Source organism: Mchenga conophoros, linkage group LG23, assembly GCF_057382185.1.
Source record: "Mchenga conophoros isolate Kocher_MC1m ecotype Shallow Benthic linkage group LG23, M_conophoros_male_GT1.1, whole genome shotgun sequence".
In the NCBI taxonomy this organism is placed as follows: Eukaryota; Metazoa; Chordata; class Actinopteri; order Cichliformes; family Cichlidae; genus Mchenga; species Mchenga conophoros.
The window spans coordinates 8,339,224-8,365,898 of NC_140547.1; the positions used below are offsets into that span (position 1 = coordinate 8,339,224).

The window sequence follows — 26,675 nt, forward strand, 5'->3', positions numbered from 1 at the left end:
ACACAACAGTCTTTAGAAGACCTGCAGGAGAACGATAACTCCGTTGGCGTCTTTCTTCTGCTTATGACAGACATATTGTACTTATGTGTGATGATAACATCTGCCGTACCTTGCAGCGAATCAGCTTGGAGAACAAATGCAGCCATACCTGAAATACGGACAAAGTGTTTCGCAGAAACAGTCGATTTAAAAAAAATATATATATATATATATTCTACCACAGATTGTTCCTGTCACATCAGTGACATTTTGGGTACAGTATGTTTTCTCTATTCTCTGTCATTCATGAGTAAAATGTATCAGCATGAACACCACAGGCAGCTCAGATGGCTTATTCCCACATGGCTGCATGCCAGAGTGTCAGTCATGGTCCACTGCTGTTTTTTATATTATATAATCAAGACATAAAAATATATATATATTTAAAGTAAGTGTCTACAAGTAAATTTAAAACATCTAGAAGCAGTAAACCTGTGCCTATAAGGCATAACAATCTTTCGCTCTTCTAAGGAGTTGCTTTGAAGACCATCTGAGCCACATCTCTTTGCTAACACTCACAGTTACGGGACTGCCACACAGTTTGACAGAGAGCAGAGCTTCCTATGCCTTAATGAGCAAACTCTTTAGACAGTTATCATCCCCATGGGAACAGAAGGAATGTACACAGATTTGCTGTATTTTCCTGTTACACGCCCACGCTATACACGCACATATACAACAGTGTCACATAGTGCTACTACGACCATATAGTTTTAAAATATAACTCATGGCTGCCTGGGATGGAATAGCTTGCACAACAATTTGACAGCTCAGTCCAAATCATTTCCATTAGCCCTATTCAGATTCTGGCTGGTGCACATCATTTTAATTTAACACTGTCTGAAAGTTCCTGCTGCAGGCTAACAGCCTAGTAAAATTTATAACCCCGCATACCATACTACTGATATCTGCATCAAATAAGAGTGCTCGGCTTTGGCTCTGTGTCAGCACTACTCTGACAGCAGAGTGCAGATGCCTCTTAAACTGCTGGGACATGGTTTTGTCCACCGGTACCAAGAGTTTTGTCATGACAACGCTCGTTTTTTTGGAATTCTGCCCAGCAGAGGTGTGACAGAAGGTGTGTGACAGTCAATCAAGTGTTATCTGTGATACTCACCCAGCAGCAGGAAGATATGGATGAGGTTCATTTTGTCAAGAATTGAATGTCCAGAATTAATGTACAACTCCCCTCCTGTTCTTTGGAAAAGAAAAAGGAAAAAGCTTTTGAGATTTCCACAGTTAAAATGATGTATATTTCAGAAGTCCCTGTTATTTTACGAAGCCGGTTTTATTTCAGAGGCTATAAGACAGAGACTAATTGGATCTCATAGGAGGGGTTTCACCCAACTCTCACAGCAAACCACAGACAGAGATTATCATCTTGGTGGAGATATTTCCTTCCTCTGTCAACTAGTTAACAGGTGGAGCCTTTAGGCTGACAAAAAGGCGGAGAGGTGAAGATTTAAACCCACAGCACATCCAATTTATTATCAGCAAGGAGCTTAATTTTCCCTTTCTTCTTTTTTATCTTCTGTTGTTGTGGTCTGACCTTACAAACTTGCTGCAGAGGTGAAAGTATTTCTAATTTCTTCCCCTTCTTTGATCTGTGTTAAATCATGGTGTGGCTTTTTTGGGCCTCCTGCCAATGCTAAAATCCTGCATTTTCACATTTTTATTTACTCATTCAGGTTATTTTTTGTTATCTTTTGTTTGCTCTATTTATAGCCTCCCTTTCGGTCTACTGCTTACGGCTGTGGATGCTCATTTTCCCTTTTGGTGAACATTTATTTATAGTCCCTGTAATCCAGTCAGTTACAGTGCGATAAAGTTTAGTAAATTGATTGAGGAAATCTCAATCCCCCAGTCTGCAAGTTTATAGTCAGCCCACGGCACAGACCAGAACATTGGTTCGGGATGAAATATCTCAACAAATACGAGATTGTTGTGGATATCCACAGAGCCCACAGGATGAATCATAATAACTTTGGTTTGGTTTGGTTAATGAATTTGGATCCCTAGAGTTTTAGATCGTACCTGTTATGCCATTGCTTATTTTCTGCCATATTCATATTGTTACCGTGGTGCTCATATTAAACACCTTTCATTTTTCAAATAATGAGATCAGTGTATGTGCAAGTAAAACATGTGAGCCAAAAGCTCAGGCTTCAGACTGCTTTGAATGTGCAGTTACTAGCAGTCTTCAACAACAATGATTGTCCCTAACATGCATCTCAGGGACACATCTGGCTATAACCCAGCTACTGTTCAACCCAGACAATCAAAGTGAGGGTGGCCTTAAAGGGAGGATGGCTTGTCTCAGTAAGTGAATGAACTAGGGCGGCTGCACCGAGGCCCAGGCAATGTAAAACACTTTAAACTGCAGCTCATGCACTGTCTAAAGAATAAAAACGTAAATAGACATAAGACTACTGCCACTTGGAGGTTAGTCCTGTGGAACATTTGCAGAGCTATTCCATTCATATTTCCTGGATGGTGATTGACTCTAATAATTTCATGAATTTCATGATTTTCACCTGAAATGCCTCGAGCTCTCAGACCTAGACTCAGCTTGACCCCTTCAGAATAAATTGTGATAATTTCAGAGACCTCAAGATTTCCATATGGAATCACGTTTTTACCATTTACTGACTTTCCCATCAACTGCAACTGTCCAGTTCGGAAACGTAAGTTAACTGAAGAATAGCTCTACCTGGATGAATCTGATAAGCAATGTTCACTGTTTAGAATCGCTGACAAGCTCCACCTACACCCATCCCGTTTCCTGCCTCTTCTGTGGAGTCCCAGGGACAACCAACCGTGACACCCGCAGGGTAAATCTTTTCTTGTTTTTTTAAGTGGCAATCTCTATTTTGGGTGTAACATTTGTTTCTGCTGCTTTGCATCTTCTGATTTCTAACTTGGGCGTGCTCTCACAGGTAGCCTAACCACAGCCTCATTATCCCAGAGTGATCCCCGCCTCCTCCTCCTCAACATCATCACTCCCTCCACCTCCCGTCTCTCCCACCATCCAGCCTCCCGACATCCAAACGGTTTCTTCCAGGAAGCGCGTCGGGCAGTCGGGTGCTCTGCTGGAATGCCTGGGAGAGAGAGCATTCTTTCTGTCCATTTCTAAGAGAGAGAGGGAGAGGGAGACATTGGGGAGGAGGTGGAGGAGAGGAAGAGGAGGAGGGGTGGCGATAGGAGAGAGGAACAGACATGGCTTCTAAAGAGATCACTGCCTCTGGTTTCGTGAGTGTGAGCAAGGATATCACAGGTGGGTAAAGACCGCCGCTTGGTTATTTTGCTCCCGGTCTTGTGTCGGTGTGCTCGCGGTCGCCCCGGGCGCGTGTGTGGTCAGGCTCCTGATGCTTTTTTCTCCGCGCGGCTGTCGGAGGCTGCGACCGTACAGACGCATTGGATGCTTGTCATGAGCTACACCTTTGCAATCAGTCCCGAACCTTGCCGGGGCGGCTTTTTTCTTTCTTCTTCTTTCCCCGCGCATGTGAATTAGTTAATCTTCAAATTAATTATTTACAGTGCAGGGAAATTAGCTTTAAGCCTGCCCTCTCTGGGTGGATCAGGTAATAAAAAACCCCAGCCCTAGGCCAAAGAGGGAAAGGGGCGTTGTGGAAAATAATGGTGTGTACTCGTGGGGTCTGGTACCGTCTTGTTCCCTGCACGTTTCTTTTTCTTTTTTAAAAAAAAAAACCAAGACACCCATTTCACAGTGAGATTTCCCCCTCTCTAACCCTCAACTCTTGAGTATTTCATCTTTGTTTTTCTGCAGCCTAACCAGCCAGAGCGCTGCTGCTGATTGCACGCGTGCGTGCGTGTGTACGCGTGCGTGGGAAAGTGAAGAGAGGGGCACTGATACAGGCAGATGTTCACCGTATCTTGCCAACAAAAATGCATGAGCTATACAAACTCAACAGCGCGACAGAATGCACAAATATTTACTCCCCTTTTCTCAAACAGCAACAGCTTACATATGTCAAAGTCACAGCAATGCCTCGATTTCAATATCATACACGCGCGCAAAAGCACTGACACATGCACCAGCAGCACACATGCTCAGGGTAGCAGGGACTCTGCTGCTGTGTTAATTACTCCTAATGGCTCTATTAGGCTCACTGTGATGATTAATCCAGTGGAATCCCTGCCTCTTCATTCAGCCACCTGCCGGGCGGCTGCACCACCTCATCCCGCCTTTCCTGCACTGATTGACAGGTGGAGAACCTGGTGGTCTGCCTGCATGCACTAGGTCACTGGAAAGAGCCTTCCTAACAGCTGGATTGACTTAAATTATCAGGTCTCAATTCTTGGTTCGCATAGCTCTTATTAATATGGTGCAGAATGCACTAAAAGTGTCAAAAATTAGTCCTCTTGTTCCAGGAAGGATCCTATAAGTGTCATCATGTTATCTGATTATTAATTGTCCATGCAAAAAGGTATGAGCGTCATTTACGTGTTGTGTCTGGTTAGGGTGATGATACTTAAATGATTTATTTAGGAAAATGTAGCTTCATCACAGGTCATTCATATAAGAGTTGAGATGCAGTAAAGTTAAAAGTGCTGTATTTTTGCTGAAATTTGATAGATTAGAAGTGTAATGGGACATTAAATCCAAATATTCGAGTAAAGTATGTACATAATCTGACCAAATGTACATAACTGCAATGGAACCTGTTCCCCTTAAGACTTATGAGCACCTAAAAATAGAAATAGGAAAGAATTGTTTGCCAGGGAAAGAATTGTTTGCATCACTGTCCATTGTGACTGTATCAACTCCACTGCCCAATCCCAACAACCCAGCCTCTGTATCGATTTCTTCATAAACTTGTCAGTTGGAAGCTCTGGAGCTAGAGTAATTGAGATGCTGAATCATGTAATTTCTGCTAGCGACTGTATGTGTCTGCGATAGTGTGTCAGTGCTATGTGTTCCCAAACTGTGAGTAAGATGCTTCTTTTGGCGCATCACGGACGTTATGTGCTGTATATACAAGTCAGGGGTCACAACACCGACAGTGACACTGTTTGACAGGAACAGTTCTCAGTGAATCATAGACACTGATGCTCAAATGTGTTATATTGCTCCTGTGAGTAAGAAAATAACACTGAAGCATATTGTGACTACCTCAAAGGAAATACCTCGGAGGCAAAACATTGTTATGTATCACAGTCATTCAGTAATTAATCCACGAAATCGTGTAACTTCCCACTGAGTGCCTTTGTGCTTTGGAGCACAACCTAAAACCCTGTCAATCATTCTGCTTCAGTGTTACGTGCAGATTATATGATTTTGCATATAAGAGGTTTGTTTCTCACGTATAATCATGATCCTGTCATCGCGGTTATTTTTATCATCTAAAATGCCACGACAGGTCAGCGTACATTGCAAGTCTGACACATCCCTCAGCTAATGTTGAGCTGGGATATTTGTACAGTAATCTGAAGTTAAAGGATCCTTCCTTATTGTTTGCATGTTGTTTTTTTGTGTTCCATTTAATTTGAATTTCTGCCACACTACTCCTTATTACTTTTGGTTTCTGAATGTGATTTTTCTACTGTATCCCTTTAGGCAATGTTAACTTTGCAAAAATCAATGTTTAGAGACAAGAGGTCCTGCAAATAATCCTGCACAGTGAACATTATGTCTCATTTTATGTCCTTCAAAATGATATTATTGTTGTAGGATTTTGCTTTGCCTGTATTTTAGTATTACTGTACAATATTAACAGACAAAAAAAATAAATGTAGAGAATATTTTTGAGGTCTCTGCAAATTTGGAAGAGTGAAAAAGGATTCACAAATCTAAGACACAACAGCTTGCAAACTGTTCTTTTTATATGAAAAACTATCAAATTTGCACAAATGGTTGTTTGCTCCTTTCGGAGACTGAAACAGAGAGAGAGATTATGTTGTAACATATGTTAATGTTGTCATCCACAGAAAGCATCAGGAAGATTATCGATAAATCATCTATAAAGTTTGTTCGTGGCATTAAGCTTGACACTAAAAATGGCAAAACAGAGGACAAAATTCTGGTAAGTTGCTGCTTTCTGTTTTCTCACTGCCGACTTGGCTGGTTTAATGGGTTCTGTCTTAGCACTGGTCTGCTGATGTAGAAGAAAAAGAATGCCATAAGCCTGCTACATAAGCAGCCTGAGACATGCATCATGTATGTACTGTCTTTGATGTTTACTTCCCCTGCAGTGTTAATGGATCTCTGTCACAATGTTGATTTCTGTGACAGCAGAAGCAAGAGATCCTCATTATTTAACAGTGACAGTAAACATCTTGCTTCTTTGGTCACTTGCTAACTGCATTACGGCTGCTCCCCCTTTTCTGTGACTGCTGTTGGCGGCTTGGCAGGATGAATATTGGATAGACAGGATCTGCGAGAGTGGCTATGGATCCCTCTGTGCCTGTGGAGGCAGTGGGGGGCCGAACAGCTCACAGCCTTTGATTCTGGGGTGCTTTCATCAGAGAATATAGGACAGAGATATGAAATTTGTATTTGACTGTGCAAAACTCAGCCAGCTATCTGAATAGAATCTGGGGCAATCAGCTTGTACACGGCAGACAGGAAATCAGACTGGACCCTGTATGAATGCCAGTGTTAGCAAATGTGTAACACTTCCACTGTGTTTGCAGAAAAGGACACAACTCATGCATGGGTAACACACACTGCAGAACAGGTATAATTGATTGAGTGCACCATTAAGTGCAGCAAGGCAACCGTACATCTTTATAAGCATAATATAAAACAAATCCTTGTCTAACTAGTGTAGTTTTTATACTGTTTCGACACACTGGTTATTTCTGCCGCCCCTTCTACAATTCCCCCAGTGAGTGAATGAGCTTTTAAAAAAGGTCCATTTTTGCCTCGGCAGTGCAGAATTCCACTCATTGGATGCTGTAATGATTCATCGTGTGGTGAGGATGGGCAGTTAGGAGAGTTTCTGCATGTACAGCCTTTGATATTCAGACACTTTGATATGTCTATCTGCCAGAAACATCTTTCCAATAATCTCTTTCCAATCCATGTCTCATTTACCGCTTCCTCTTAAAAGCTGAACTGGAACGCGAGGGCTCTCTCTCCTGCTGGGTGCACATAGAAAACGGAAAAATAGATTGGAGGTTGATCAAATGCACCCAGGTTAGCATTTGGCAGGAGAGAGGAGAGTTTAATTGTGTTAAGTTTTTGTTTTCCTGTTTCACTGGAAGTTCAGGGTCGGAAGTAAGCAGTTGAAAGCTTGCTTGAGGTTGTGATTGGTGGTTTTGCTTTGTCACTATGGTTTACATGAATTTATCTGCAGAGGCCTCACCCAAACTGTCAAACAAAACAGAATTTGAATATCTGTTATCTAGCTGCATAATTAACCCACAATATGTGTGCTGTGTGTCTGGTCTCCCTTTGAAGTGGAATACTCGATAAGTGTCTCTCTCTCCTGCTGCATCAGCATGATTTACTTCTGTTTACTTGCATGCACTCTCTTAACTACCACCCGTAACCCAGACTCATCACCGTAATGCGATACAATCTGGTCCTTCTAATCAACTCCTTCAGACAGTCTTTGAAGTGAAGCGCAGATCTTCACCTCTCTCTTACACTCTCTCCATCTCACATGCACATTTTGAATTTTGAATGATTTCTTTTTCGACACCTCACTTGCTGTGTGGGTGTAAGAGGCTGTCAATGTGTGCTTCAGACAGGCCTGTGTCAAGCTCCCTTCTCCAAAAAATAACAGTAGAATGAGAGAGCTGTAATTTAATTACTTATTTCATTGGGGAGAGACACATGGGCATGGGGTGGGCGGAGGGGGGAGACTTTGTCCTCGGGGAGTGTTTTAGCAGGCCCATCAGAGAGAATGGAGTAAATGATTGGAAGCGACGGAGCAGAAGAGGAGAAGAAAAAGAGCAGAGGGCAGTACTTAGGGGCTGGTGGAGAGCTGCAAAATGCCAAAGAATCACTATTCTTTGTTTGCCTTGATGGATCGAGACACTGACTTTTTTCTTCTTCTTTTTATAGAGTGTGTGTTTGCAAGAAAAACAAAAAGAAAGAAACTGTTTCTCAAGAAGAAGAATCAGGGGCAGAATCAGATTTACTCAAAAGCTGCATGACACAAATGTCTCCAAGCCAAAAATAAGTGGGTGCACGCACACAAATGGTGCGTGTGCTCCTTCAGATGGAGATGCACAAACAGGCTCTGAGTTTGCTTTCAAATTTCCAGTCACGTCCAAACTCCCATCAAGTTTGCATTGAACTAAAAATGATCCAACACGCCTCTGACCGCAGATACCAAATTAGCAAAGATGGCAAAGCAAAAAAGCTAATTTGATGTCCTGACCCACCATGACCCGCATTTCTGTGTTTAGAACAGATCCTATGATGCGAACGGTAGAGAAGACATCTATTAGCCCTGAAATTTGGCGGTTCTCATATTAAAGACCTGGAGCGATGCTAAATGACCAGAAGAGATTGCTCGCTGGGCCCAGAGGCGCACTGCGTGTCTCGAACTAAATGTATGAGCCACTGTCATGTTTACCCACAGCAGAAGTAATAGAATGATAATGAAATTACATTTTATGTTTGTGTCATTGTGATTAAAACATTGCAGCATGTCACCATTTCTCAGACTTGAAGATGTTAATCTGTTAATGCTTGACGTTATCGCTGACACAGATAGCAATTTGCTGGATCAGTAGATGAATAGACCCTCTCATCATTACCATGGAAACTCCTGGGACTGTTTTCTCCCTGGGGAGTATGACTGTGCAGTGAACTTTTCAAGAGTCTTCATTCAATTTGCTTTATTTCCTTTTTTTTCCCCAGGTGCTCACAACATGGCGTCTCTATTTCCTGGCGCCAAAGATTCCCACAAAGGTACTTTCTGCCACCCTCTCAAGTTAATGTGCAGTGTGAGGCTTTTAGATTCGTGCCAGCTGAAATGTCAACTATGTCTCTGGCAACAGGTAGAAACCACATTCAACTTCTTGGAGATTCGAGCTTTGAATTCTCAACCTGAACATCAGGTGAATTTTTACATTTTTACATGCACTCCTCTCCACTGCAACAACAAAGTTGTCTGTGCAGTTGTATAATGGTGTAGTTACATCACTATGGCCTTCAAGGCAGGATAAAAGCATTTTAGATATTTATTAAAACAGCCACTGTGACAGTAAGAGCTCTCTTATTAACTTATTCTCTTCTACTGTTGATGTAATGCCAACAAGGAAAAACTTACTGCAAGAATTTTTAATTATTTTTCCCAGTTTTTATTTAAGCCTTTGCTTGTGAGATTAAAAGGCTTTTTTTCTCCTACAGGAAATTAATAACCTGTAACCAGAAAATTATTGTCAGGTCTGCTTTTTTTCTTCTAAGTTCTTCCACTACCTTGCTTTGCAGGCAGGTCCCTGGACCTAGATTTTAGCTCCACTCAGGAGACATTGAAGGATATAAAAGCATTTTTGTTACACAGCAAGGACTGCAGACTGTTTCACAGTGTGGAAAGTGTGTTGTTATTTCTAGGGATAAGGTATTAAAGCTTGCAGTATTGGAGATCCTGGATGGCCCCCCGGTTTATTTTATGTCAGGCCTCAGAGAAAAGTGTCTCCCCTCTTTCAACTCTCACAAGGACCAGTGCCACAACAGATTCAATTCATAGATATCAATCTAGGGACTCTAATAGCCATGGTCAGAATGACACCTGGTTAGGAGCAAGGAAGGAGGTGGAGTGAAGTCATCAGGAACTAATGTAAACAACTCTTTGCTAGGCTCAGGTTCAATCAGCTGCTAACTAACATAGAACTGAGTCAACAACAGTCAACAACAGGGAGAGAAAAAATACACTGATGCTCAGTTTGAATAATCAAGCATAACTTTAGTTTAGGCAAGTAAGCTTAGCTGTAATCTCAGCAGATCAGCTGATCTCATTGCCAGCTCATATCAACGGAGATGAGATCGGCTGAGATGATACCCCTCTATGTATCCAATTAGCTACCCAAGCTTCTTTGGCTGGCCCACAGTTGTTGCTCTGCAAGCTGCTTTATAGCCCAGCTCCATGTTTTTTTTTTTTGGACTAATTTAACGAATATCAAACCCGCTCTGTTCTGTGGTGGAGTCTTGCTACTGGTCTCTTTGTCTTATCTATGTATGCGAATGGAAGGTCTGGTAGCTCTATGGCACCAAATATAAATGACTGCAGATGGAAATAGTCTTCTTTTGACTGTATTGTAGTGGCCTTAACTAAAATGCAAATTGCCACCCAGTTAATATCAGTTTTTTACACTGAATTCTTGACAATGGGACCAGAATCATGTCCGTACGTTGTCCAAATTCGTGCCACATGCAGCACACAACAGAAGATTTTCCAATTCAGGCCTATTTTCACTACTACAGGTATTTTCTGTAGTAAGGTTGCAATGACTTCTACTTACTGTTCTCACATTGGTTCAATTTTTACATTATGCAGACTATATACTTGGTAGCTGGCAGGGCAAAATCCAGTCTGACTGATTCAGACATTTGCTTTCTCACATGTGTAGAAAAGTTTAGAGATGCAGTGGGTGTGTGAAAACAGCTGTGGAGAAAAACAAGGAAGATCTTTCAATCTAGACCTCAGGGGCTCTTAAAGGTTCAGCTCATAGAAATCTCCGGGTCAGTGGCTGTTGTGGAAAAGAGCTACAGCATAACAGAGATTAAGGTCCAGTATAAGTTATCAAGGTAAACCTGGCTATGTGCTTATGTAAGGGATAAATCTTTCCTATCATAGTCAAGTACCTGATATAGCTCTGATATACTTGCATTTATACTTGCAGTTGTTTGCTCCTTCACTTTAGTGTTTATTATAACAGACAGATAATCTACGAAGTTGTGTCATCATTCCATTTAACTAGTCCAGTGGTTTCATATATAATTCATATAGTTTAATTGCAAGTAATTAAAAAATAGATACATTAATTTGTTTAATAAATGAAATTTAAGATTCAACTGCCACGATATTTTTCAGTCTTTTACGGATATTTTTCTTATGCGCAGGTTGTTATCGACACTGACAAGTCCAGTTACTCCCTGAGGTTTGAGTCACGGGAACACCTCAATCATGTGGTCAGCCATATAAATTTCGCTCTGTCTCGAATATTCAACAACTCCATTTTTGCGTAAGTGTCGGTGCCTCTCAAGATAAAATGAGAATAAATAGTCACGTCTGTGCAGTGGTGAAAAATTGGAAAGTTTAAAGAAGGATGACCTTTATTTGCGCAATTATCAAAAGATAAATGATTCCTTACAGTATCTGTGTTTCTTTTATGTTTGCAGCCCTTCCATCTGTCATTCAGACAGTGACCTTTCGGAGGGCAGCAGGAAGTATTCACCCAGCTCCGAGACTTCAGTGGAGACACAGAGGGCCTGCGGTAAAAGAGACGTTATCATCAAACATGGGAATTTGCACGCATGCATACACAGGCAGTCACACACAGATATGAGCATGTGTACACCACTTGGCAGACTCAAGAGGAAGTTGGCACACGTACTTTACAAATGCTCTCCCAGATGTTCTTTTTAGTGCTGTCACACATATAAAAGATTGATAATTTGGACAAATGTTTCTGTGTGCATTTTCCTCCCTTTTTTGCCATTTACTGCTGAAGGAAGCAGCTGTTCTCATCAACTCTTTTTTTCCCCCTCTTCTGTTTGTTCCTCCCCCTTTCCTTTCTCAGGAGGCTTCTCAGAGACTTACGCTGCTCTGTGCGACTATAATGGCATCAGCTGCAAGGAGGAAGTGCAGTGGGTAAGAGCTGTGGGGCTGTGCCTGTGTTACTGTGAGTGTGTTTGAATGTTACATATATATGACTGTGCACAATATGAGGGGGGTGTCATGCACTCATTGATAATGTTTCTCCTAGGATGTGGACACCATCTATCACTCTCAGGACAACAGGGAGTTTAACTTGCTGGACTTCAGCCACCTGGAGAGCAGGTCAGGAACGAATGGCGGTTGGGCAATATTGCAGCCAAATTACAGTTCCTCATTTATCCAGTTTTTCCCTTTTACAGAGATTTGGCTGTCATTGTTGCATCAATGGCTTACAACACCTGGTTCACTAAACTGTACTGCAAAGACCTGCGCATTGTAAGTATAAACTTGTGTGCTACACCTTACAGTATTCCTGAAGGGTCACCGACCAAGGTTTTAAATATGTCTTTCATGCATCAGGGCTCAGAGGTCACTGAGCAGGTCCTGCACACAGTCAGCAAATCCTCCAGCCTTGAAGAGATCACTCTGGAGAATGCTGGGTTAAAATCGTGAGTAGCAGTCTTCATTTACTTTTTGTGCTTTGACTATTATAGAAACTCTGATTCCTGAAATGGGCATTAATTTTATCCTGCCTTGATTTTTTTTTTAATGCAAATGACAACATTTACCAAACGGTTTTAAGTGTATTTTGTGAACCTTAGTGGTGTTTGTCTTTTAATGATTGACCCATGCTAAGAACTTGGTCAGAATACCTGAGAATGCTGCTTCTATGAGTCAATTGTTGGCCTTATTTTGATTAACTTGTATGTCCTTGAACAAGGCTAAATCTCTGTACTACTGAATTATATATTATATATGTATTGTATGCGTAAGTGCTTGTCTGTGAATGTAGTGTAAGTTCATAGAGTTTTAGTTCATAGTGACACCACAGTGTTTGTCAGTTGTTTCAATCGCTTCATTGAATGACATCAAATATCTTTGTGTTTTATGCTGTTAAGCTGTGTTCATGCTTTGGTGAAGAAGTGTCTCGCTACAAATACAATGAGGGCCAAAAGTTGTTGGATTTTATAGAATTTTTGCCTCTAAATTTCAGACTTTTAGTTTTGATTTAAGTGGTTTTATAAACCTTTTCTTTAACAGTTTAGGAATTGTGTTTTTATACAGAATCTCCCATTTTCAGAGGCTCAAAAATAATTTGACCATTGGCTGACAAGCAGTTTCCTAAGCAGGTGAGGTATGTTCCCTCATTACTGTATGACAAATTAGCCAGGTAAAAGAAGATGCAAGGATGAGGAGTTGGACTTGTTTTGGTAGCTGTTCACTGGAATTCTTTATGTGAGTTTGGCGCAGATGCCAATGCAAATAAGGAAGACGATCACATATAGAAAAAACTTTGAATGGTCAAATGAACAATATACTGGATCTTTTAAACGAATGAGCATCAAAAAGCCGACAAGACTATAGAAGACAACTAAAACAGATGATTTTAGAAGCGCCTTGACTACATTCTTGAGACATCATCATGAATAGAAACACAGAGGAGTCACAACAAGGTGCAAACCACTGGTTACATTCAAGAACAACAAGGTCAGATTAGATTTTGTGAGAAAACTTCTCGTCCTGCACAGTTCTGGAAAAATACTAGTTGGTTTATTGAAAACAAGATGAACTTGTACCAGAATGATGGAAAGACAAAGTATGGAAAAAGACAGAAACTGCTCATGATCTGAAGCATACCACATCATCTGTCAAACATGGTGGACGCAATGTTTTGGCGTGGTCATGTATAGATGCCAGTGGATCCGGGTCACAAGTGTTTATTGATAGTGTGACTGCTGATAAAAGTAGCAGGATGAATTCTGAAGGACCAAGTCAGTCACTTCATCTTAACCTAATGGACCATTCCTTTAAAGTAACGGAAGACAAACCTGAATGCAGAGAGAACCACAAACAATCAATGACTGAAATCTGGTTGCAGTAAAGGCCTGGCTGAGAATCTAAAGGGAAGAAAGGCAGCATTTGGTGATATCCACGGGTTCTAGACTTCAGACAGTCACTGGCTGTGAATTTCTATCCAAGTATTAAAAATAATCCTTGTATTTAAAATTGTTAGTTTTTCCAATTAATTTTGAGCCTCTGAAAATGAGCTACTATGTATAAAAATGGATGTATTTCCTAAATAATGCAGTATATATATATATCTGCAAAATATGAGCTGGCCTGAAGCTCTGCAGCGATTTATTTAAGAATCAGCTATGGTATGCTTTTATGTTTCCTCTCAAACACAGAAGCTCAGAGAACATGTCAACAAGTAACTAGAGCAAAGATGTCAAACTCATTTTACACTGTGGGACACATACCAGCCCACTTTGATCTTAGGTGGGTTGGATCAGTGAAACTCCTGCTTCCATCAGTGCAAAGTTTGACTACACATTTAACAGATGGCACTTCTTTTTCTACATGATAGAGAAATATTGATCTAATAAATGAAATAAATTTGCCAGGAATGACAGTTTGAGCTTAAATTGTAAGAAATAAATATGTAAAATTACAGACAAAGTTCTGGTAGCTTAAATCCCAGACGGTCCTGTAATGAAACAACAGAAACATTTTGTTAATTCACATAAAATGTCCTTTTAAAAAAATGCGAGCATATTGTAAAAAATGACATTTCCATAGTAGATGAGTTTTCTCTCATGTCATTGTTTATCTTTTCTATCTTTATCTATAACTTATTTACTCTAGTGTAGTAAGAATGGTTGTAAGGGACATCTTTGTCAGTAGCCAAAGCTGCAAAACCTTTGAAAATACAGCTAAAAGTTCAAAATTAATGCCCTCCTTCACATTTTTCAAAACTATCCAGTGGGCCAGATAGGAGTCTTTGCCAGGCCGGTTCCAGCCCATGGGCCCTATGTTTGACACCCCTGAACTGCAGCAAAACTATGAAAACTGTGTTTCTGGCCACACATGGCTGTTGTAACTATGTCACTTGTAGTGGCAATGCAGCAAAAGTCACACAAAAAGCACATCAGTACATCATGATGGGCACTCAACATTTATAAACCAAGAGATTTATAATGAACCTGATACTTCAACTGCAGTTGCAGCTCTCTGTAGGTAACTGCACACCCACTTTTGCAGTGACTTCCCACAGAAGATGTCAGTAGCTCTTTCAGAGAACCCTGCATCTGTCATCCATTCCCTCAACTTGGCGCACAACTCACTGGATAACCAAGGTATCGTAAATTATCTCCCTTTTTTGTTTTTCTAATTTAATCTTTGGGTCTGGAGAAAAACTCAAGCTTGTGTTTGATGTGATGAAGAAAGACAGTTCTATTTTCACTGGCTCTCATTGTTCTATATCTAAATATTACCCGAAAGGGTCTGTTGAGTCCAATAGTAAAAGAAAATAGTGGCTCATTTTGGCTTATCTGGTCCCTGATCCGTTAACTCAGAAGCAGGTACATCTGTTACAGTGAAAATTACTTTCAAGTGACAAGAAATTCTGCGACTCACTTTTTATATCTGCTGTGTTCATGCTGCAGGTGTGTCCAACTTAATCCAGCAAGTGTGTCGCCTCAGCAAGGGGCTTCGTCTCCTCAACCTCTCCAAGACCTCACTCACCTCCAAAGGTTAGGAGTTGCCCCACCTTGTTTTTTTCTTTATTTACCCCTGTCTGTGAGTTAAATAAAAGTATGGCACAGGTGTTACTCACCAAAATCAGGAGGAGAACAAGTTGGATCCCCTGCAGCTTTCAGAGCTCGGGTTAGATCATACTGTGGTTGAGGGGATATAATGTTTTCAGAGCTTTGTTTTATGCTTTCGCCCCGCTATGACTCCATATTTACTTACCCTGCAGGCAGCATGCCTTCTGCTACTGTCTCATCGCACAGGGTACCCAGCGGAGAATTTAAATATTACATTGAATTGCGCTACTTCCCATAACATCCACTGATACCTGCTGCTCCAAGATGTCTATGAATAATTTAAAGACACAAAATGTTTTGAGAGCATTCTCTTTCTCCTTTTTAATATTGTACAGCTACCAGCTCTCATCTTTCTCATTTTTCATTTCATCTCTCTGCGCTCTACTCCCCTTTCTCTCAGGAGTGGTTTCTCTCTCTCAGGCTTTGTGCTCCAGCGATGAGTACTCTAACTCCCTGCTGCACCTGGACCTGAGCAAGAACCCCGGGGTCCTCTCGGGGGAGGATGCATCGGTCAGAAAGCACAAGCCATCTGGAAACACAAATACACGCTGCCCCATTTAATCTCCACTTTTTCAGCCTAATACGATGTTTCTCCTCTTCTCGACCTATTCGCAGAACCTTTATCTCTTCTTGTCTCAACCCAACTGCCTGGTCCACTTGGATCTGTCGGGCACAGACTGCTGTGTTGACTCAGTGAGTATTTAATGGGTGGGTGTGATCAAATGTGTGTCTTTGGGATGCACTTTGATATCGCCTGAAGAGCAGTAAGGGCTTATTGGTAACTAAGATTACATTTTTTGGATAGCACTTGCCAACGTTTGTCTGCTGCTAAATGTTCAAAGAGTGCGTGACGACAAGCTAGAAGTCAGTGAAGTTGTTTTTTTTATAATTGAGATTTCTTCAACAAAACAAAAATAAACACAAAAAAGCAACATTGCCATCACTATCTGCGCATCCCTAATGCATGTGCAATTTTTAAAAAAATGCATTTCTCTCTGCGTGCAATTCTCAGCCCAAATTAACCGTTTCCACCCTGTGTGTCATGCAGCTATTTGGGGCTCTTCTGAGGGGGTGTTGCGCTGATCTCTCCTTTCTGAATCTTTCCAAAAATTCCTTCTCCCACAGGTTAGTCATATCTTTAAGATTACCGAAACAATAAACGCAGCTCCAAACCCAAATCTGGGAAGACATCATCCCTATTTCACCTTAAAGGCATCATCTTTCCGCTCATGTCATTCCGTCTCCATCTTTTTTTCTTTTTCTTTTTTTGTCAGTTGTTATCTTCATTTCTTGCTTAATGGGAAATCAGAAATGTGCTTTGTGGGAATCTCTGGAACATTGTGTTTCCTCTCTGTGGGTGTGTCTACTGCCGTTTAAAAGCAGAACTTTCGGCACAGTCTGCATAGATAAGACTCATGAATGTTTAAGCAGAGCTATCTATCATTTGACCCCACTCGCTCCCTCCTCTTACACCAAAGCAATATTCACTCATATTTCTCATTCTTTGTCAGTAGTCTACACTCAGCTCTGCACTCAAATTTACCTGGAATGTCAACAGTGTGACTTCATCTGCTTTCATCCCATCCCACTCTCCGTATTATCTCTTCACCTCTACATCTTCTCGCTTTGATCCTCTGTGGGGGGGGGGGGGATTTCTAATCCAATAGGAAAGTGAAGGATACGCTGCCGTTGTTCCGTCAGTTTTTCAGCTCAGCTTTCAGCCTCACTCATGTCAGCCTGGCCTCTATGAAGCTGCCCCCTGATGTTCTGAGGTACCTACCATGTCACTTCTAATTCTCTATCCAAATATGCTCCCTTTTATCTGAACTCCTCTGCAATAAAGGCTGTGCCAGCGAGACCTTTAATACTCCTTCTGCTTGTCTTTTCCTTGTCCGTCATTTCTCTTCTTTCTGTCTCCGCAGGGCTCTCCTCACAGGGTTAACCTCCAATCCTCATATCAATGACCTTCATCTGGACATCAGCGGCTGTGAGGTGAGAGCTCATCTTCACACCTACACCGGATTTCAACACGGGAGGTGTCCAGGCGGAGTATTGAGCTATAGGTCACCTGTGTTTTTGAATCCCTCTGAACCAAATGCAGAGTGCAGATGTGAGCTTTAACTTGTGCTTTCGGTTTCATTGACAGGTTTATAGTGCAAGAAAGTAGCAAGCTTTCGTGGCCTCCATATGCAGCTGATTTTATTTACACTGGAGTGTATCAGATGAGCATATCTTGCATCAGATGCAGTTGAGATAAACCGAAAAGTTTTATTTTCAAATTGGACTTTGAAAGCATTTCCCCCAGGGATCAATAAAGTATTCTGATTCTGATTCTGATTCTGAAAGGGAGTTCAAGGTGAACTTTTGTAAAAGTGTTAAGATTATTTACTGCAAGCAGCCATTATCAGTATTTTTAGACTAAAAATGGATCAAATGACCATGCATGTAATGTGAAACTTGGTCTCTTGATGGCAAACCAACAAAGAGTTATCAACTTCCCAAAAAAAGTTATTTGGGAGAGTTAGACACTGGTTAACACACCATAGTACTTGGCAGCTTAAGTGTATTTCCCCCAGAAGGGAAGATGGCAGAATATAAATATTAGCTTTGCAATTGCCTGGCAGTAGCTAGAAAAATAATAGTGTTTCTGCTGGTTATGTAAATAGACATCTGGTTTGTATAAGGTCATAAGTCTCTTAGTTTCAGCCCACAGTTTTATAGATTTACATTCTGCAGTTAGAAGCTTTACTTTTAAACTGACTTTCTTTTCTTTTTTTTTAATTCATCTTGATTTTTCTTTTTTTGTGTGCGTTGCCGGAGGTGGGGGTGTGTATGTGGTGTGTGTGTGTGTGTGTGTGTGTGGGGGGGGTGCTTTTAATGTTTACCGCCTGTCACCATCATAAGCTTCTCCTCACAGGTAGATGTATGCGTCCTGCTGCCAAATGATGTGATTGAAGGAAAGAAATTAATATCACTGTAAATATAAAAGAATTAAGTTATTTTTTTTAGATTTGTAGCCTTTCAGTATTTGTCAAATTTATAGTGATATCTGTTGATATATGTCAAAGCACCCCAAACACAAATACCTCTAAATTATGTTTATGTACTTGTAATTGTAGTTCATTCCAACACTAAATACTGTAAGGGCAGAAGTGTCAGCTATGTTATAATATGACTGTCAACTGCCAAAAATCTGTTATGCTTTTACTTACAGGGAGTGCAGAATTATTAGGCAAATGAGCATTTTGTCCACATCATCCTCTTCATGCATGTTGTCTTACTCTAAGCTGTATAGGCTCGAAAGCCTACTACCAATTAAGCATATTAGGTGATGTGCATCTCTGTAATGAGAAGGGGTGTGGTCTAATGACATCAACACCCTATATCAGGTGTGCATAATTATTAGGCAACGTCCTTTCCTTTGGCAAAATGGGTCAAAAGAAGGACTTGACAGGCTCAGAAAAGTCAAAAATAGTGAGATATCTTGCAGAGGGATGCAGCAGTCTCAAAATTGCAAAGCTTCTGAAGCGTGATCATCGAACATTCAAGCGTTTCATTCAAAATAGTCAACAGGGTCGCAAGAAGCGTGTGGAAAAACCAAGGCGCAAAATAACTGCCCATGAACTGAGAAAAGTCAAGCGTGCAGCTGCCAAGATGCCACTTGCCACCAGTTTGGCCATATTTCAGAGCTGCAACATCACTGGAGTGCCCAAAAGCACAAGGTGTGCAATACTCAGAGACATGGCCAAGGTAAGAAAGCCTGAAAGACGACCACCACTGAACAAGACACACAAGCTGAAACGTCAAGACTGGGCCAAGAAATATCTCAAGACTGGTTTTTCTAAGGTTTTATGGACTGATGAAATGAGAGTGAGTCTTGATGGGCCAGATGGATGGGCCCATGGCTTGATTGGTAAAGGGCAGAGAGCTCCAGTCCGACTCAGACGCCAGCAAGGTGGAGGTGGAGTACTGGTTTGGGCTGGTATCATCAAAGATGAGCTTGTGGGGCCTTTTCGGGTTGAGGATGGAGTCAAGCTCAACTCCCAGTCCTACTGCCAGTTTCTGGAAGACACCTTCTTCAAGCAGTGGTACAGGAAGAAGTCTGCATCCTTCAAGAAAAACATGATTTTCATGCAGGACAATGCTCCATCACACGCGTCCAAGTACTCCACAGCGTGGCTGGCAAGAAAGGGTATAAAAGAAGAAAAACTAATGACATGGCCTCCTTGTTCACCTGATCTGAACCCCATTGACAACCTGTGGTCCATCATCAAATGTGAGATTTACAAGGAGGGAAAACAGCACACCTCTCTGAACAGTGACTGGGAGGCTGTGGTTGCTGCTGCACGCAATGTTGATGGTGAACAGATCAAAACACTGACAGAATCCATGGATGGCAGGCTTTTGAGTGTCCTTGCAAAGAAAGGTGGCTATATTGGTCGCTGATTTGTTTTTGTTTTGTTTTTGAATGTCAGAAATGTATATTTGTGAATGTGGAGATGTTATATTGGTTTCACTGGTAAAAATAAATAATTGAAATGGGTATATATTTGTTTTTTGTTAAGTTGCCTAATAATTATGCACAGTAATAGTCACCTGCACACACAGATATCCCCCTAAAATAGCTAAAACTAAAAACAAACTAAAAACTACTTCCAAAAACATTCAGCTTTGATATTAATGAGTTTTTTGGGTTTATTGAGAACATGGTTGTTGTTCAATAATAAAATTATTCCTCAAAAATACAACTTGCCTGATAATTCTGCACTCCCTGTATTTTACTAGATTTAAAGAGCTTACTAATGATAATCCTATATATTTTAAGTAAATCAAATAGCTAAACAGTACAGAGGATTGTGTACTGAAGCGTAAAGGGTTTCCCCTCTCTTTGAGCTGAACTGCTGCAGATCACAAACAAAGCAAAGCTTGCAGGGACATAAATCCATAAATTTGCCCCACTGTGGAAAATGGAACAATTCCCCAAAGACTGAAGTTAAAATGACTCTGATTCATGGCTGTGCACATGTTAGTTTTCCCATCTGTCTCTATCTCTCTCCAGCTAAGGTCTGCAGGAGCTGCTGTAATCCAGGAACTCTTCCCTAGAGTCTCCTCCATCGCTACTCTCGATATCTCCGACAACGGTACAGTGGCACGCTGCAGAACATCCAACCATGACCTTGACTTTTTATCCTTGGGCAGCTGAGGTTGGAGTGGGCTGCTAATGTCAAGCTGTGTGTGTGTGTGTTTTGACAGGTCTCGACGCAGACTTACTCACAGTCCTGCCAGCCCTCTCTAGACACCCTTCCCTCAAACACCTTCATCTGGGCAAGAACTTCAACATCAAAAACAGGTGCTGTCAGTGCTCTCTGTCATGCTTTACTGCAGTTATTTATGGATATACCCTATGCGCATGACTGTGTGTGTATCTGAGCACAAACATGCTTGCACTGCATATGCCAGCTTGAATATACACATTTGTTCTTGTAGTTCTGTTTTCATAAGTGGCTGCCATTCCTCAGGCAGCAGGAGATGACTCGACCCAGCTCATCCTGCTTTGTTTCCGTGTTTGTCATCTGCAGGGTTCTGGATGAAGTGTTGCAGAAGCTAGTTCAACTCATGCAAGAAGAAGAATGTGTGAGTAACTAGAATAGATATACAAAATTTAAAGGGCAATGTGCTTTGATTGCAAACAGTAGAAATAGAAAAAGCATAAATCAGCTGCAGAGACATTAAAATTCATCATATTCTGCAAAGATAAACTTAATTGACTTTCAGTTACTTAAATTATTAAAATAATAAATAATGTTTTTTTCAGAAGACTGAATGATTACATATATTTGTTTGTGTCAAATTCAAAATGAGAATATATTTTTGTACATTTTTTTCCCCATATGTCAACTTTCTTTATACTGCTTTTAATTAAAAGTAGGGTTCTGCTTACAGTTAAAATACTGCTCAGATTCCTGGGCACATAATTTTTGCATTATGTTTCACTGGAGATGTGTCACTGTTTCATCAATTATTACTGTTCCTCTGTTAACATTGTGGGCGCAGTGTCTATATCACTACACATATTGTGAATAATTCATGCAAACAGCATGTAAAGTCAAGTCAAAGCACTATTTGCTAAATGTCACCTCCTGGCTTCTCGTGCTTCTTTTCTTTTTCCTGAACAGTCTTCTCCGCTTCGTTTATTAACTCACATGCTTGTAACCCCTCCCTCTATAGGCCCTTCAGTCTTTGTCCCTCTGCGACTCACGCCTGCGTTCTCGGGGCACCGTGCTAGTCAACGCCCTGGGTAGCAACACCTGCTTGAGAAAAGTGGATCTGAGCGGGAATAGCATGGAAGACATTGGAGCCAAGATGCTGAGCAAAGCCCTTCAAATCAACACAACACTCAGGTGAACGAAAGACTAAGTGTAAAGTTTTTTTCCTGGGTTTCTGCACTCTTTGCAGTGACTTGTGCTCTGTGTGGAAGTTTGTATTCTATGCAACTCTGACCTTGCCCTGCAGGAGTGTGACATGGGATCGCAACAACACCTCCGCAGCAGGATTTCTCGATGTGGCCCGAGCACTTGAACAGTAAGAGTGTTAAAAAAATATATATTATCAACATCTATTCTGTATGTATGCCCACTGGACTCTAATCAATAAATAAGAGCATGTCTTACACATCTACTGCTAGAACTATTTTTAAGAAATGTTATTAAAGAATGTTTGAGAACATTTAACCATGTTGCTCAGCTGTGCAAATTGTTGTTTTCCACTTTGCTATCTTAAGTGGTCCAGACTTGCCTTTAGGCAAAAGATGACATGGTTGCAAGGATCAAAGTATTACTCAGTCACTGAATGGCACAGGAAAAATATTTTAGGATGAGCTCTGTCCAGTGGGGATATTAACCCTAACTAACCCTGGACTCTGTAACCCACTTTATTTTCTCTTTTTAGTCTCTTACTGTCTCCCTTAATAACTTGTCCCTTCCCTCGTTTTCTGCTTTCTCCTCTCAGTAATTTCACCTTACAGTACATGCCTCTACCCCTAAGTGACATCAGCCAGGCGTACCGCAGCGCCCCTGAGAGGACAGAGCAGGCGTTGACCAAGGTTGGGACGGTTGGAGTAAAGCCACCAATAAAGTTATTACAGTACTACTTAAAACTGGGAAGATTAAAAAAAGCTTAATAGCTTCTTCATCAGTGGCCTGGGGACCGTTGGGGTAACTCAAAAACAGAGATAAAGAGCCCTACCTAACAACCCTAATCCCTAAAAGCTTTCAACCTACAGGAGACGCTAGAGGGATTTAATTAAATTCTTCTAGTTCACAACAAAACACTTTGGTGTTGACTCTTCAAAATTAATTTCTGCCCTTTTTATAAATTCATCAAATGCTTTGAGGTCATAAATGAGCAGATGTTTATGACTGTAGACAAAGACATTATCCGAAGCAAATGAAAACAAATATGAGGTATTTGAATGAAAACTTGGTGTGCTCAAAGAAACGTGTTGTGCAAAAATTTGGACCTCTGGAGGAATCTGCGTAGTTTCGCACAAAACAGTGAAATTCATCAAGAGATGACGAGGTTTATCTAAAAGCTTCATATGTCTGAGATGAAGCTGTACTACAGGCTTATCGGGAAAGCAAGTTCATCCTAAGCCTAACTGTGAAAGAATGTTTTCTTCATATGTTCTTAAATTTCTGCAGCACTTAAGACTGAGTGCAAGCGCCTACCATGAAGAGCCTCTTAACATATTCTGTTTGCGGTGCCGACAAACAGACAGTGGTGAATAAATGTGCAATAATTTTGTTCATTTATTTTTCTGTTTACTTGTTTATGAATACATGAATGTAAACTCAAACAGCATCGGGAAAGTGGCATTTTAGGAGATTCATAAATTAGACTTAACAAGCAAATTCTAGTTATTACTGTAATTATTTCTCTCTTGAGGAAAGGAGAGGGACAAGGGCTTTGGATAAAGGCTGTGTTAATTTCTAAGAGCTTTAGGGAGCCACCTCTAAAGCTTTAACAAGGATTCTACAGTCATCTTAGTCTTAAGATGCTTTTGTTGCTTGTTGTAAAATGACAGCACCCTCTACTTGGCTCTTTGCACTTTCTTCCTTCTGCTGAAATCTCCTTCTTGCATTGCCGCCTCTTATGTTCTGTTTGTGCTCTTCATGTTTTCATGGTGAGAGTATAATCGTGATAATCGTTTTGCCGCACAGATCCAGCGTGCTCTGGTGAGGAACAACCAGACTCAGCGCTTCTCTCAGAGACAGGCTTTGCGGCTCCATCAGGGCCTGGTCACCAGCACCGCCGAACAGGTAGGGCTCGTCAGCGTGCGCTCGCATCTGCGTCTGTTTGTGAGTGTTTGCACTTGTAACACTCCCCCGCCTGTCTGTTTCCAAGGTGATGGAGCGCCTCTGTGTGCGTGTCCAGCAGCAGGTGTGTTTATTACGGGGCGTCGGAGAGATGGAGGAGATTCAAGCTGCAAAACAAGTGCTAAAAGAGGCGAGGAACTCTCGCGCTGTGAGTGATGTGAAATGTGCAAGCGTAGTATTTGCATTGTTGTCACACTGAATATGAATGAATCCTTTCTCTGTGGTGCTCCAAGCTCTACCCTTCACTGTGTGAGCTCGCTCATGTGCTGTCTGTGGATGGGCCGGTGCGGCAGAGACTCGACTCCTTGGCTGGCGAACTTGCCAAAGCTGCTGACAAGGAGCTGCAGGTACATCTAGCAGCCTCTTTTTTTGACACTGATATGTAACAGATGACAGAGTCACCGATCGCTCGCATCCATTGCAGGTGATTGTCGACTCCATGGTGTCTCTGTGCCGCGAGCTCTGCCCTCTATCTTCTTCTGCAGCAGAGAGATTAAGCCCACCCCTCTCATCTGTCTCTGAGCGTGTGTCCATCCCTCGCTCTGCCATTCGCACTGCCCTTATGGAAAGAGCAGCACAGGACATTCACAGAGCCTTGGAGTAAGTGAGACGCTGAAGCAGCAACAATAAGTCTGAATTTGATAAGAAGAATATTGATTTGCTCTCACTTTTACCAAGCTTCTTCCCGTCAGTCTCTCCCTTTCCTCTAACCCAATCTTCTGCAGAGAAGTAAAGCTGTCAGTGGTTTCCTATCTCACCAACTCCATTGTGGACCAGATCCTTCAGGAGCTCTATGCCACCCATAAGAACCTGGTAAACACAAAGCATTTACTGTGAAACTGTAAAGGATACACAGGTTTTGTTTGGAGCAAAAGTTTTAGGAGTGCTGTCTTTCTCAGACTCGGCAGGTCTCTCATCTTAAATGCTGGGAGGGGACGTGTGAAGATGGGACAGGCTGGAGGTTTAACAGGCACAGGGACTCTCTGGACATCACAGATGAAGAGCTCAGCACCAGCATAGTGAGTGAACTTACGTGTGTCTTGGGACCCATATACGAGAAATATTCAATTAAATATTTAAAGTGAATTCAGTTTTATTGATATAATGCTAAAACGCAAAAACAGCCAAGAAGCAAAACCCCAACAGTCAAACAACCCCCTGTAAGAAAGCACTTGGCAATAGTGGGAAGGAAAAACTCCCTTTTAACAGGAACAAAACCTCCAGCAGAACCAGGCTCAGGGAGTGGGAGCCAACTGCCGCCACCAGTTGGAGGGTGAAGGGAGTACACCTCACAAATTGGGAATTTGTGGTTTTCTACATGCCTTCAATTGTGGTCGCTACCACAATCGCTATCAAATTTTCCAGAAAATTCAGCCTCCCAGAATTTTTTGTTGAACTTCAGCTACACTTTTGAAATTGCATATTCCTGAAGTCATAGCAGAGCGTTACCCGGGGTTCATGTGCTCCGATGTTAAATGAGCGGTTGCGAGAGGCGCAGAGTTTAATTTTTCAATTTTTTTGTTTACTTTAAATCCTTCCGTTTTTGTAAGTATTTATCCAATTCAGGCTGGGCTGGAGCCGGTGGGCCAGTCTAGTCACCAGTCCATCACAGGGCCAACACAGACAGACGGATAAACAACCACACTCAGGGCCAGTTTCAAATTTTCAAATTGCCATTTAACCTAACACCAATGTCTTTGAACTAAGGGAGGAAGTCACAGTACCTTGAGGAAGCATCCAAGCTCCAGAACACATAGAAAGACCCGTTTGAACCAGGTGGTTGAGACTGAAACCCTCTAATTGTAAAGCAGTAACAGTAAACACTGCACCAACATGCCATCGAAATGAAATGAGATAAGGATGCCGTTAGTAAATATGAAATGATAACTAAATGTAAATGTTTACAGGAAATGTTTTACTTTTTTTTAGTATGCCCAATTTTATCAACACAAATGGGCTGAGGGGGCTTTATTACCTGCAGCCCTCTCCGTGTGATCTTTTCTTGCTATCAAACAAAATCATTTCAGAGATTTAAATTAATTTTATCCCATCTAACATTACCTCTTAGCAATCTTTAGCAAATTGAAAAAGCCCAGGAAGTAGCCCCCCCCACCTTGCCTTCAGCATTTATTTTGCCTCTGAGCAGCTAGCTGTAGAAACTGAATTCCTGGAGTTATGATAAAGTATCATGACTCTCATGAAGACCCTGAAGTAGTGTGATTTCACATATATTAGTCTAATATTTCAAACCGTTTTCAATTTGTGTCTGACATGGAAAGGAGAATTGTTTCTCAGTTTTGTATTTTGTTGCATAATCGCAATATTTCATGTTTGTCATTGCAATCATATATGCATCAGCAAGTGTGCTGATTAAATTAGGTTTACGATCCCCTGCTTGTTTATCCCGTTATTAAATTTGAGCACTACAGCTAAGGCAAAAATAGTGTTTCAGTAGTGACAAAACTTGCAGGAATGAGGACTTTTTCCTCCGGGTTTTGACATTTGAAACATTAAGCTGACTTTCCTGACAGGAACACTACAGTTAAAGGTCAGAAATATTGAAAGGCTCCCACTCCTTCACTGGAGACGCTTTAACAATACTTGAATTGATGATGTATAGTCAGTACAATTGTGTTTTGGCCTTTAGAAGCTTCTACTGATTGTAGTGATTGAAGCACGATATTGAATGTCCATGTTTCAAAAGGCCAATAATTGCTACCCTGAAAGCCTGACTGGCATTAAACAGAAATCAAGTTATTGTTAGATACAATAGACAATGGACAATGAAGAAAAAG

General features: G+C 41.3%; 1 protein-coding gene across 2 annotated transcripts in view; it reads left to right on the forward strand.

Moving 5' to 3' along the window:
• The first annotated feature begins 3,147 nt into the window (after window positions 1–3,147).
• The window catches only part of LOC146546628 (capping protein, Arp2/3 and myosin-I linker protein 3-like), a 35,189-nt gene continuing 11,661 nt past the window's right edge, over window positions 3,148–26,675 (forward strand). For both annotated transcript variants that reach the window (XM_085264751.1, XM_085264752.1), the window contains exons 1-29: window positions 3,148–3,313; window positions 5,989–6,083; window positions 8,876–8,926; window positions 9,016–9,075; window positions 11,081–11,202; window positions 11,360–11,454; window positions 11,761–11,831; window positions 11,947–12,020; window positions 12,098–12,173; window positions 12,258–12,346; window positions 14,940–15,034; window positions 15,344–15,430; window positions 15,906–16,015; window positions 16,121–16,198; window positions 16,554–16,630; window positions 17,173–17,277; window positions 17,428–17,497; window positions 20,565–20,646; window positions 20,759–20,855; window positions 21,085–21,139; window positions 21,734–21,906; window positions 22,019–22,087; window positions 22,514–22,607; window positions 23,725–23,823; window positions 23,909–24,028; window positions 24,114–24,227; window positions 24,305–24,480; window positions 24,606–24,693; window positions 24,780–24,899. In XM_085264751.1, the coding sequence (XP_085120877.1) occupies window positions 3,256–3,313; window positions 5,989–6,083; window positions 8,876–8,926; window positions 9,016–9,075; window positions 11,081–11,202; window positions 11,360–11,454; window positions 11,761–11,831; window positions 11,947–12,020; window positions 12,098–12,173; window positions 12,258–12,346; window positions 14,940–15,034; window positions 15,344–15,430; window positions 15,906–16,015; window positions 16,121–16,198; window positions 16,554–16,630; window positions 17,173–17,277; window positions 17,428–17,497; window positions 20,565–20,646; window positions 20,759–20,855; window positions 21,085–21,139; window positions 21,734–21,906; window positions 22,019–22,087; window positions 22,514–22,607; window positions 23,725–23,823; window positions 23,909–24,028; window positions 24,114–24,227; window positions 24,305–24,480; window positions 24,606–24,693; window positions 24,780–24,899 (2,700 nt within the window). In that variant the 5' untranslated portion in view covers window positions 3,148–3,255. The remainder of the gene's footprint in view (window positions 3,314–5,988; window positions 6,084–8,875; window positions 8,927–9,015; window positions 9,076–11,080; window positions 11,203–11,359; window positions 11,455–11,760; window positions 11,832–11,946; window positions 12,021–12,097; window positions 12,174–12,257; window positions 12,347–14,939; window positions 15,035–15,343; window positions 15,431–15,905; window positions 16,016–16,120; window positions 16,199–16,553; window positions 16,631–17,172; window positions 17,278–17,427; window positions 17,498–20,564; window positions 20,647–20,758; window positions 20,856–21,084; window positions 21,140–21,733; window positions 21,907–22,018; window positions 22,088–22,513; window positions 22,608–23,724; window positions 23,824–23,908; window positions 24,029–24,113; window positions 24,228–24,304; window positions 24,481–24,605; window positions 24,694–24,779; window positions 24,900–26,675) is intronic.